This window comes from Cuculus canorus, chromosome 6 (assembly GCF_017976375.1).
Source record: "Cuculus canorus isolate bCucCan1 chromosome 6, bCucCan1.pri, whole genome shotgun sequence".
In the NCBI taxonomy this organism is placed as follows: Eukaryota; Metazoa; Chordata; class Aves; order Cuculiformes; family Cuculidae; genus Cuculus; species Cuculus canorus.
Genome location: NC_071406.1, coordinates 35,858,556 through 35,870,791, shown reverse-complemented (window position 1 = coordinate 35,870,791; position 12,236 = coordinate 35,858,556). Strand labels below are relative to the sequence as shown.

General features: G+C 55.1%; 1 protein-coding gene, 1 long non-coding RNA gene and 3 other non-coding genes across 7 annotated transcripts in view; 3 read left to right on the top strand and 2 right to left on the bottom strand.

The window, feature by feature from the left end:
* The window catches only part of LOC128852476 (uncharacterized), a 32,780-nt gene extending 31,621 nt beyond the window's left edge, over positions 1–1,159 (bottom strand). The window contains exon 1 of the long non-coding RNA XR_008450351.1: positions 969–1,159. This is a non-coding gene — a long non-coding RNA (uncharacterized LOC128852476). The remainder of the gene's footprint in view (positions 1–968) is intronic.
* Positions 123–194, top strand: TRNAA-UGC (transfer RNA alanine (anticodon UGC)). The gene has a single exon. It is a non-coding gene; the product is annotated as a tRNA-Ala (tRNA).
* On the bottom strand, positions 545–616 carry TRNAP-AGG (transfer RNA proline (anticodon AGG)). The gene has a single exon. It is a non-coding gene; the product is annotated as a tRNA-Pro (tRNA).
* Positions 876–957, top strand: TRNAS-CGA (transfer RNA serine (anticodon CGA)). Its single transcript has one exon. It is a non-coding gene; the product is annotated as a tRNA-Ser (tRNA).
* A 173-nt stretch (positions 1,160–1,332) lies between the features above and the next one.
* FTCD (formimidoyltransferase cyclodeaminase) lies at positions 1,333–11,538 on the top strand. 3 transcript variants are annotated; one of them, XM_054069632.1, is made up of 18 exons: positions 1,333–1,463; positions 2,219–2,402; positions 2,751–2,879; positions 3,069–3,157; positions 3,385–3,564; positions 3,653–3,790; positions 4,064–4,195; positions 4,851–4,912; positions 5,689–5,818; positions 5,961–6,122; positions 6,377–6,420; positions 6,500–6,638; positions 7,024–7,119; positions 7,317–8,374; positions 8,556–8,693; positions 9,134–9,169; positions 9,417–9,793; positions 11,029–11,538. In XM_054069632.1, exons 1-14 carry the CDS (start codon positions 1,410–1,412, stop codon positions 7,401–7,403), a joined length of 1,626 nt encoding a protein of 541 aa, XP_053925607.1. In that variant the 5' UTR covers positions 1,333–1,409; the 3' UTR covers positions 7,404–8,374; positions 8,556–8,693; positions 9,134–9,169; positions 9,417–9,793; positions 11,029–11,538. The 3 variants fall into 3 exon arrangements, with proteins under 3 accessions (XP_053925607.1, XP_053925608.1, XP_009565220.2); XM_054069633.1 differs by having other exon boundaries at positions 7,317–8,381; XM_009566925.2 differs by having other exon boundaries at positions 7,317–8,693.
* The last annotated feature ends 698 nt before the right edge of the window (positions 11,539–12,236 follow it).

The window sequence follows — 12,236 nt, the reverse complement described above, 5'->3', positions numbered from 1 at the left end:
GATGTGATGCTGTGGTTTGGCAGTGGCCCCAGTCCCAGAATGTGGGGGCCCCAGTGGCCATGGGGCAGCTGCAGCATGGGGGGCACCAGGGATTGGGGGGGGCACAGTGCTGCCTACAGCCAGGGGATGTAGCTCAGCGGGAGAGCGCTTGCTTTGCATGTAAGAGGCCCTGGGTTCAACCCCCAGCATCTCCAGATACTTTTGCCTCCACACGGACCCTCCTTGCCATTTGCAGGGCTGATAGAGACCCCCAGGCTCCCCAGACAAGCCCCACGGCTGTCCCAGGACTGGGGGGACACCAGTGGTGTCCAAAACAGAGTATCAGGCATGTAGCACTCTGCAGTGCTCAGTGGTGCCTCTACTGCCTTTTGCCACCCCTTTCTCTACCCACCTCCCTGCCAGCCCCTGGGGTCCCTCCTGTCCACAGAAAGGTGCCCAGGCAGGATGGGGCAGAGACTCCACTGTGCTGGCATCACTGCCCTCAGTGTGAGCCAGTTTTGCCATGGTGCAATGGCCCCCAGGGAAGGTGTTTGTCGAAAAATGAGGGCTCGTCCGGGAGTTGAACCCGGGACCTCTCGCACCCTAAGCGAGAATCATACCCCTAGACCAACGAGCCGGGGTATGCAGCTGCCTGGGCCCCCCTGCTGTGCCGGGCACTGGGGTGCTGGGGGGGCGGTGCTGCTGCCCAGGGACCCGGAGCCCCAGGAGCCGCTGTTTGGGCCCCGGCTGTGCTGACAGAGCCCGCAGAGCAGAGAGGGGCTGAGTGTGTGTGCAGGGATACACTGACCACCCTGGAGACTTCCTCACTTCCCAGGAAAACAGGCTGGGCAGGGGAGCCCCGGGGGCAGGTGCCCCCCTCAGGTGCCCTAGGCTGGGCTGTGATGGCCGAGAGGTGAAGGCGTTGGACTCGAAATCCAATAGGGTTTCCCTGCGCAGGTTCGAATCCTGCTCACAGCGAGAGATTTTACCTGCTGCCCTGAAGACTTCTCTGGGCATCCCATGTTGCCCTCACCAGGGGTTCTGAGGAGCAGCCCTCCTGCACCATCAGAGTGATTCTAGTCCTGTTGCTGTGCCCTGGGCACAGAAGATGCTTTTCTTCATGTGGTGTCACCTTCTCCTAGCAATAAATTGTTGCTTGTGGGTAATTATTTCTGTAGACCTGTCCTGGTAAGCACACAACACCCTTGTGCACATAGCTGCTGCAGACACAGAAGGCCGTAGCACATTGTTTATCCAAGACCTTTTCTGTCTCCTGGCCACAGATCAATGCAGTTAATGAGAAACCCCAGCTTGGGGAAGAGGCAAAGGTTTGGGTGTTGGGAAACTTTTTCTCCCTGTGGGACAGAAAAGGGCAGGCAAACACAAGGAGACAAGCGCCGAGCCACTGGGTGCAGGCAGAACCTGTGACCATGGCCAAGCTGGTGGAGTGTGTTCCTAACTTCTCAGAGGGGAATAACAAGGAGGTGAGGGAGTGCGAGGAGGGGCTGAGGGGTGGGCAATGCCTGGGTGTGGGTGGTTGGACTGCCCTGGCGGAGTGGCCACAGAGGTAGCACCTGCTGCCAGACTCTGCCCTGCATTCTTTGAAGCGCTGTGCCACTTTCCCTGCCTGACTAATGCAGAAAATCAGCCTGCTCCCTTACTCAACTCTCCATTGCCTGCAGTTTGCTGTAGCATCAGGGATGGTTTGGCACACCCCTTAGAGAAATATTGCTGGCAGTTGTGCTAAAACATGCCACCCTGATTAATGGGATCCATGACGGGCATTAGCCCTAGGCTGAATTTTGGCCCTGCTGGGTGCAAGGAAGTTCAGCAAACCCAAAATTTCAATAAAACCAGTGCTTCTCCCAGGGAACGGGCTTTACAGACCCAAACCTATTTTGAAGCTGGCAGGGGACAGTATCCTCAGGAACAGCAATTTGTGATGGTGCTCTACAATGTGCAGCAGCAGTTGGTTGGCTTTCTCCAGTCCACAGTGGTTTTAGGGCTCAATGGGAGCTAGAGGTGTCCCAAACCCCTGGGTAGGGTAGGAGGGAGATGCCCATGCATTTGGATCCTGCACCCTCCTCAGTGCAGGGCTGCATTCCACTGATAGTGGGGTATCCCTAACCCCAGTGACAATAGGAAGGAGGAGAGCTGGGAAAAGCCCCACCTTGAAAAGCTGGGACTGCTGTGGGGGTCCACCTAGCTCAGTCACCTTGGTCCCCTCTGCTGTTTGCAGGTAATTGATGCGATAGGGCAGGCCATCTCCCAGACACCAGGCTGTGTGCTGCTGGATGTGGATGCTGGTGCCTCCACCAACCGCACTGTCTATACCTTCGTGGGGTCCCCCGAGGCTGTTGTTGAAGGGGCACTGAGTGCAGCCCGCGTGGCTGGGCAGCTCATTGACATGAGCCGGCACACAGGTGAGTCTGAGGGCAGCACAGGAGCAGATCTGGTGTGGAGCATCCCTCAGCTCCAGGTCCACCTTGCATAGCTGGAGATAATTGAGCTGCTGGGTGGCACGTTACTCCACCTGCAGCAGGCAGTGCTGCTGGGATGGGTGGTGGTGTGATGGAAAGCTCTTGCTCATCCTTCCTATCTAGAGAGGCTGAATCCCTGCTGTCCCTGGGCTGGAGTAGGCATTAGTGCCACAAACTCAGCTTTCCTCATGGTGGCAGTGCCCAGCCTGTAAAAGAGGCTGGGAATGGGCTCTCCTGTCGTTTTCTGCTTGCTCTTCCTGGCTCTAGACCTTATATCTTCCCTGTCACCAGGTGAACACCCTCGGATGGGAGCCCTGGATGTCTGCCCCTTCGTACCAGTGATGAACGTCAGCATGGAGGAGTGTGTCACCTGTGCCCATGTTTTCGGGCAGCGTTTGGCTGCAGAGCTGGGGGTCCCTGGTGAGTGGGGGCCAGAAATATCTGCTCATCTTCTCCCACCCATGTACTTCCAGATGTAGAGAAACTGTACAACTTTTGCAAAAGCTTAACTAAATGCAGTTTGCTCCCAAATGGGCAAAACCAGACCCTGCTAGGTGACGGTCTGCCAGCTCCTGCCCAGCAGTGCTCACCTCTACCTATGTCTTGCAGTTTACCTGTATGGAGAGGCAGTGCAGGAGGAGAGCAGGAAAGCCCTGCCCGCCATCCGTGCTGGGGAGTATGAGGCACTCCCCGAGAAGGTGAGCCTGGCAGCACCCCACTGGGCAGCAAGGGCCTCCCTGGCTTCAGAGAGGATGCTGGGGGCTGACACAGTCCCTCTGCACTGAGATGATGAAATACTTTGGGCACTGCTGAACATGGAGATAGTCACGGCAGTTGCAGACTGGGGAAGTAGATGCCAGCTTCAGGAGAGTGGCTTGTGCTGCTTGTTGGTGCCAGCCCGTGGGCTCTGTTCTCTCATCCCCAGCTTGCAAAACCGGAGTGGGCTCCTGATTTTGGGCCCCCAACCTTTGTGCCCCGGTGGGGGGCCACGGTGACGGGTGCCCGGACCTTCCTTATTGCATACAACATCAACCTGCTGTGCACCAAGGAGCTGGCTCACCGCATCGCCCTCAACATCCGCGAGCAGGGACGCGGCACCAACCAGGTACCCCTGTGCCAGTAGCATGCTGGGAGCAGACCTGCTCGCCCCCTTGCCTCCTGGGCGGCGCCTTGACTGTGGCAGTTCTTGGCAGCCTGGGCGCTTGAAGAAGGTGCAGGGCATCGGCTGGTATTTGGAGGAAGAGAATATAGCCCAGGTTTCGACAAACCTGCTGGACTTTGAGACCACGCCGCTCCATGCTGTCTATGAGGAGGTCTGCCGAGACGCAGAGGTGGGTGGTGTGGGGTGGCACACTGGATGTTTCCCTCCAAGTTTCTCGTCCTCAGGTCAGGCTCTGATTTATCCCATGCTCAGATCAGACAAGCTGTGCAGAATGTGGAATGGCATGTAAACCCCAAAAGCTCAACAACTTCCTCCTAGACCCTATCTACTCCATTGAAAGTTTTTCCATGAGCTCCCCTGGTCCTGGGAAGGGATGAGGACTACCAGACTGGGATGGTGGCAGTAGCTCTGGGCACAGTCAGATTTATGATATCATTTGCAGGCACTGAACCTCCCTGTGGTGGGGTCACAGCTGGTAGGGCTAGTCCCCAAGAAGGCCATGCTGGACACAGCTGAGTTTTACATCAAGAAAGAAAAACTCTTCATCCTGGAGGAGGAACAGAAGATCAGGCTGGTAACGTGGCTCCTCCTGGTACCAAGACAAGGGTGGGATCATGAGAGAGACACAGTCACCACTATTTCTCCTCCAGCCTTCCGAAGTGGCACTGAGCAGGAATTTGGGATTGTGGCAGCCCCCAGGCAAAACACACATCTCAAGGATGGTGCCTGGCAGGCTGTGAGGGCACAGCAAGTGGGACAGGTTGCTTTATTGTACTGAAGATGCTTAGATGCTATGGGAGAAGAGATTCCATTCCATGAGGACAGAATGTGGGCAGCGGTGACCTAGTTTGCCTACATGGAAGCCAGGAGGGAAAGAAGATCTTCTCAGAATTCAAGGACGGTGCATGGTGTTATGGAAAACTGCCCCAGGACTAGCGTAAGCAGGAAACTAGGAGATGGGCTCTGCAGGAGGGAGGGACTTTTTCACCCTATGGGGAACGTGCTAGATAAAAGCAAGTTAATTATTTATTGGTGCTGTTTCCAGTCGTTTGTAGGCAGCTGCGTGCAGTCAACAAGCCTGGGAGGGGCTGGTGACACTGGTTGTTGTCGCCCCGGGTGATGGCCCTCTGTCCTAGGGTTGGATCACCCATGGTTAATTAGCAGCAGGGAATGAGGATGCAATGGGACTTATTGTGACGGGGCTGATGCAACGGTGCTGCTCCTTGCAGGTGGTGAGCCGGCTAGGCCTGGATTCTCTGTCTCCATTTCACCCCCGGGAGCGCATCATCGAGTAAGGACCACCATCCTGCTTCTCATCATGGTGCTTATCCCTGCCTGGATGGGGAGATCCCACTGCCTGAGTCTTACACACTGCTTAGTTTGGGAGTAGTGCCTGCACCCGGCTCCTCTTCACACCCAGGGGACGTCTCTGACAAGTGTCATGCAGGCACGGGGTGGTACCGGCTCATAAGTGCTGATGGTTGAGAATATGGAGTAGGAGGACTCCAGGTCGCTTGAGCAGGCAGTGAGAGCAGGTTTTGTGGCCAAACTTGATCAAGTAAATGTTAAATCCTTCACTCCTTCCCCAGCCCAAATTTCCCAGCCTCTGGTTCACACGCTGTCTTCCAAAGAGAAGGTATACTGTGGTGCCTGGTGTAAAACGTACACATGTCGGGCGAGAGGAAGGAAATCCGCCCATGCTGAAGTGAAATTAGGACGTGCATTTCAAGACTTTGATGTCTCTTTGGGGATATGGCTTCAGGCATGTTTCTGTCCCACCAAACGATGTTTGCACAAGCCCATCCTGTCTAGTGCAGAGCAACCCCCTCTACACTACCAGGACATACGCTGTGCAGATGTCCATCTGTCCCCATGGGGCTCCTTGTCCTCTCCCTGGCCCTCCTACTGGGTTTTGGCGGGGCTAGCTCCCCTTGTCAGCCACCTACAAGGCCAAGGGTTGAATGAAAACATGTTGGAGAGGGCAGTGCTGGGTGGGAAGGGATCAGGTGGTGGTGGTGAGTGTCCCTGCACCAGGGGGCTCTGACCTACAGGGCTGCTTTGCCTCAGGTACCTGGTGCAGGCAGGAGAGGTGGATGGGGGGCTGGTGGCCAAGCCACTGGGTGCCTTCGTGCGAGCAGTCGGAGGGAGGTCAGCAGCGCCAGGAGGAGGCTCTGTGTCCGCAGCTGCAGCGTCCCTGGTACGTGCCCTGCACTGGGATGAGATTGTGTCCCTCCCTGCCCAGGGGTCCTCTGGATGTACCAAGCCCCAGAAGGGAGCTGGCACAGAGGTATCAGTGGGCACTGTGTCCTGCTGAAGGATTTACCCCTGTGCCCTAACAGGGAGCGGCTCTGGGCTGCATGGTGGGGCTGATGAGTTATGGGAAGCGGCAGTTCGAGGACCTGGACCCCATAATGAGGAAGCTGATTCCCCCATTCTACCAAGCCATGGAAGAGCTGGTGACAATGATTGATGCCGACTCCCGTGCTTTCAGCAGCTACATGGTGAGGTCCCAGTGGTGGCAGAGATCCTGGGGGGAAACAGGGCTTTCCAGCTGGAATGGAGGCTGCTATCCTAGTGTCCTAGTGTTAGGAGCAGGGCTGTGACCTTGGCCCAAGCCAGGGGCAGGGGAAAGTGCGTCATCACCTAATGGAGGTTTGCAAGAGAGTGGGAGCTATCAGATCTGCTCTGGCCCCTGATGGCAGGCACACAGGGTCTTGGAGCAAGTGGCAGTGAATCTGCTTTTCTTTGCCTGCAGGAAGCTATGAAGCTGCCAAAAAGCACCCCTGAAGAACGGGAGAGGTGAGCTGAGCTCATGAGGACTTGCAGACGGGGGGAGAACGGGCACCCAATGCTTATCCTGGGGCTGTTCCCCTTTCAGACGCATGGCTGCCATGCAACAGGGGCTGAAGACAGCTGTGAGTGTGCCCTATGCCCTGGCAGAGAAAGTGAGCGGGCTGTGGCCCACTCTAAAGGAGCTGGCATGCCACTGCAACCTGGCCTGCAAATCCGACATCCAGGTACAGTCTTGGGCTTTTGTGCAGCACCAACCGGGGCTTTGGAGACTGCTAAGCTCACCACTTTCCCCTGCAAGACATCCCATCGTGTCCTCACCTTCAGGATGCATCTCTAAAGCCACACTTCCCGAACTGGCCAGTGGTTTCTGCCTGCTATATTTTGGCAGTTTACAGCCAGTAGGATTGCTGACCTCCACCACCCCTTGCCTGAGTTTTCTCAACTATTGACAAGGCCATGAATGACTCCCACTGCCAGAGCCACATCCCGAAAACACTGAGTTGGGAAGTGGTGAAAGTTGTCCCGCTTTATAAGGGTCTTCCCTGCCACATGACAGTATGGTGCTGCTCTGGTTCAGCAGGAGAGCTTCTTGCAAGCCTCTTTTCCTAGGTGGGAGCCAAAATGCTGGAAGCAGCTGTGTTTGGAGCTTACTTCAATGTCATGATCAACCTCAAAGACATAATGGATGAGAAGTTCAAGCTTGTGGTAAGCAGAGGCAGCAAGCGTGTTCCAGCCCTCGTTGTGGACATGAGGTGGGACACAGATGGAGATGAATCCCCTGGCACCCCTCCTACCTGGGCACCCTTTCGTTTTGCCACCAGTAGGATGCGTGGGGTGAACAACAGATGGCTCTTCGTGTCCTGCTGAGTGGCAAATGATGCACCTTCTTCCTCCTCATGCAGATGTCGCAGAAGATCTCTGGGCTACTGGAGGAGGCGAAGAAAGGCTCAGCACTTGTGCTGGAACTGCTGGAGAAACGGGCAGCCTGAAAGGGGCTTGAGGATTGGACAGGGGCTCTGCAGTGGCAAATACAGCTGGGAAACACATTTGTGCCTGCCTGAGCATCTTTGGTGTCCGCCTCAGGAGAGCTGCCCTGGTCAGGCAGATCCCACCATCACGTCCCCTGCTGGCCTTTCCGTGGCCAAGGGTGATGAAAATGGGACCCCAGTCTCAGTCTCTCCATGGCATAAGGAGCCAGCTGGGCTGGCAGTACCAGGGGCCACAGGTCTCCCAACAGAGGGGACAGTAGGGACACCATGGCACTTCCTGGGAGGAAATCCTGTGTGCAGGCACCTCCAGACCCCACACACCCCTGTGTGTTTCCATGCCCAGAAAATCTCTTGAGGCACACCCCTGTCTCAGGGTTGGGCCAAGAGCTGGTGCGGTCTCTTTCTGCAGGGTGTCTTTTTGATGGTGCGTGACAAGACCAGACCTTTGCATTGTTCACCAGCCCGGGAAAGGAGTGCTGCCAAACATGGGGCATCAACAGGGGGGTTGCAGGGTAATGGGGATGGGAGGAGAGGAGCTCAGCTCCCTTCCTCATAGACCCCTGGAGAGGAAGATCTGAGCACTGAAGGATTGGTGGTCGAGTCACCATCCCTGGAAGCATTTAAAAGATGAGTAGATGAGGTGCTCAGAGGCGTGGTTTAGTGGCAGATAGCAATGGTTGGACTCGATGATCCAAGAGGTCTTTTCCAACCTGGTGTTTCTATGATTCTATGATCCAGCCCTCCCACATGTCTCTGTTGACTGAGTCTGACGGCAGATATCACCTCCTCCATCTGCGCACCACGGCAGCACCCTGGGGTCATTAGCTGAACCATGAGCCCTGCTGTGTCACAGCCATGCCTGCAAGACTGTGAGCCCCTGTGTCAGCCCCCTCCCTGGAGACTGTGCCCAAGCTGGGAACACCGAACCAGGGTTCATGGCAGGGCCGCCTGACTCACCCCATCACCTGATGGTGAGAGGTGAAACCACCACTTTCTGTCTCCTGTTTTTATCAGCCCAGTTGGACCTTTGTGCCAGCTGGGAGTGGCGTGTTGACATTTGCTATGTGCTTATGGTGACAGCCGTGGCGCAGGGAGTGGTGCAGCCTGTTCCACGGCGGTGTCACCCCAGCCCACCCACCCCTCCTCGCCCAGGCAGGGCCCCGGTATTTATCAGGTGCCTTCCACCCCTGGAGAGCTGTGCTGAGGACGGCAATCAGAGGTGCTGCGGGTGGCAGTGCTTTCAGAGACCAGTGCCAGCACCACCTCTGCTGGGCCTTTCCCACAGGTTGGGTGAGTAAAAGTGGCTCCTGAGGCAGCAGCGCAGGAGCAGGGGGGAACTGGGAGCATGGACACCCCTGGGCTGGGGTGTGCCTCCCCGTGGCTGGTGCTGCACCAGACATGGTGTCCCCAGCGCCTCGCAGTCCACAAGGATGTGGGCTGGGCATCCCGGTTCAGCTGGAATGGTTTATAATTTCCACTAACGATGGGAACCACGTGTCTGGGCTTTGGGGGTGCATAGAGGCGGGAACAGTCACTTTCAGGGTCAGCGCTGTCACCCAAAGGTATGGGGTGGCTGTTGGGGTCTGTGGGGGGATGGCACTCCTGGGGAAGCAAGCACAATCTCTCAGCCGGGGCAGAGCAGCCGGATCCTAGCTGCTGACAGGGTGATGATGTCCCCCTGACAGGAGGTGCTGCAAGGAAGCACTGATGGTTCTGTTCTTTTCTTGCAGCTTGGGAGCCACAGAGGATGTGGAACCCCAACCCAGGTGAGGGGACATGGGGCTGGGGCAGGGCTGCAGGTGCCACAGGGCTATCAGGGCTGGGAGAGGGGCTCAGTGCAATCACCAAGGGCACCTGGAGGGATTACATAAATACCAAAGGGGAGTGGGGGCATCCTTTGTGAGGAGTGGGCAGGCCAGGATGGGTCCTTTGGGTGCTGGTGTACACCACCTCCTCTTATTGCTTGTCCAAGAGGAGCCCAGCTCTGCTTGCTAACAGCTCCCCTCTTCTTAGGAGCACCCGGAGGGGTGCCACCACAAGTCCAAATCTGCCCATCTGCCCCTCCGGGATACCCTGGCCCTGGCACTCCAGCAGGTCCAAACCCTGGCTGCGGTCCTGGGACCTATCCCCAGGGTGGCCATCCTTGTGGCCCCCCTCCACCTGGCTGCTACCCACCGGGGCATCACCCTCATGGGCAACACCCTCCGGGGCATCACCCCCATGGGCACCACCATCCAGATCATCACCACCATGGGCACCACCATCAAGGGCATCACCACCATGGGCACCATCCTCCAGGACAACCAGGGTGCCCACCGTGCCCCCCTGACTGCCATAAGAAGCACCATAAGAAACACAAGAAGAAGCACTCCAAGAACCACAAAGGCAAGGTAAGAATGATGTGGCAGCGGATCCCTTTGTGGATGTGGTTCTGTGGATCTCCCCACATGCCACAGCATCCAGCCCAGGCAGCTGGATCTCCCTCCTTCCACCCTGTGGTGGCTGGAGCGGGTTGCCAACTCCTCGGTGGCTATTTTTACAGACATGGAGGCTCCTGTTTGGTTAATAAACAGCCAAGCATGAGTCATTACAAATGAGCTTTTTGAAACACAATCCGTAACATTCCTTAGGGCATTCAAAAGAGTAGAATGATACCGTTCAGTGTATTAAATCGTTGGACTTTGTCCTGCTCACCTCAGAGCAAGCCGTGCCTCTGTAAGGGACATTGACTCAATGTCCCACAGTAGAGAAGCAGTGCAATTCCTGCTTAAAAAAACCCCCAGATTTTAAAAGCAATTCTCTATGCCAGATGCTACGGGAAATACCCTTCCAGGGATGGCACCATCCAGAGTAGGTCTGGATGTAGGGGACTGCTAAACTGGATATCAGTTCCTCCATAGGAGGTAGGGACATTTCCTAATCAAAACATCAGCTCCTCATGCTGTGTAACGGCTCAGAAAGCGATCCATCCTGACATTTGCCCTTGCTGGCAGCGTGCAGGACCGTTCTGGAATTTGCTTTATTGGCCTGAATGGCCTGGTAAAATAAAAAAATATTAAAAAATTTAAAATAATATAAATAAAACAGTATGTATCTGATAGGAAGATATATACAAAAATATATAAAGAAACATAAATAAAAATAATAACCCGTCCCTCCCATGATTTGTCTGTAATTATATCCTTCGAGCACCACAGCAGAAAAATAATGGCTTCAAACTCTAAAACGTGTTTTGCCACAATCAGCATCATCATAAACACGGCAGTGATGTTATCAGTAGATGTTTCATTGTAAAGTGAAGGTATCCTGGCCAGGATTTGCTGTTTGAGGTTGTGATGCTATGGAGCCCTGCACAGGGTACCCTCCACGTGTCTGCCAGTACCTTGATGTTAACTAATTATTGGCTTGCACTCTAGCCAGCGTGCAAACCTGAAGGCACACCTTTTGCTGGCATGCATAGATGCCCGGGAGAGGTAGGTCTGCAGCCACCACTGCTGCAGGCTCAGCCTGGACCCAGCAGTGCCCCAGGAACAGGCACCCATCACAGGATAGGTAACACCGGTCAAAAATGGGGTGAAAGAGAGTTGTTTCTGTGCTATCCTAAAGTCACCTCTCTCTCCTCCAGCATTCCAGCAGCTCAAGCAGCAGTTCCGACTCTGACTGAAGAGGTCATTTCCCCCCCACACAGCAGTGAAGTGAAGAAACATGAAGACAAATACCCCATGGGACCTACCTGCTTATTGTTTCACCTTTTCCCCCTCTCTCTTAGAACACTGTTTTGCCTGCTGAGTGATTTTGTTGATTTTAGCTTGTAAATTCCTTGACCTGGAATTGCTGTGAGATGATGAGCAGCAACTCTGTCCTGTCTCTTGGAAAACCCACTGGAAGTGATCCCTGAGGCTGCAGGTAGCAGTGTGGAGAGTATCACGTGCCAGTTTGAAGTCTGCTGGTGTCCGTGTGGTTTTTCCTGTGCAACAATGCTGGCTGCTACTGCGGATCTCACTGCCTGTATAAATCCTTATATTTGCGTGAGCTGTAACAGAGGGGTTGGCCAGGGAGCGCTGCAACTTTCCCCTTGCTGAGCTGAATGGGTTGCCATCATCTCTGCCAGGGTAATAAATACATGGGAAAAGTAGTAAGCTCTCTTTCTGAAGACTCTGATCCATGGAACTGTGGCATAATCACTAGGGGAGCTGAAAAGCCTAGCAGTACTTTCATCACCACAATTATAACACGGGGCTCTTTTGCTGTTATTTTTGCTTTGTTTTGCCTATTGTCATGGCTTGAAAGGACCCTTCCCAGCCTCATTATCATGAAGGCTTTGCTGCCAGCCAGTCTGACTGGCTGCTGGACCCACACAACACGGGTAGCTCAGAAAGAACCTGCAAAAGAGGTGGTGCAGCCCATGTCACCCAGATTTCCTGTCAGCACAGCCTTGTTTGTCCTTTTTCCTCTGCTGGCTGGGGGTGTGTGTGCTGAGGAGGTGGAATTTCAATCGGCAGCTCCTCTCTGGATGCTCGTGTTTTGTCCTGTGGCTTTTGAAGCTCCCCTACAGCTCTCCTTTCCAAAGCAGGGAAAACAGAGCAGTGACATTGCAGCACGTGTGGCCTGGGTTCCCCACCACCGTACCTTCCACGCACTGCTCTGAACCCTGTGCTTAGGATCCCCTCTGGACAACACTGTGCCCTGTCTAGCCTCTCCACCCCATCCCACCCACACTGTGGATGAGACCCTACAGAACTGCCGTGTCCTTGGATGATTCCCCTGCCCCGCTGTCCTGGCTTGAGACACACAAGCGCTGGATGCAAGAGGGGCTGAAGAAAGCACAGGGAA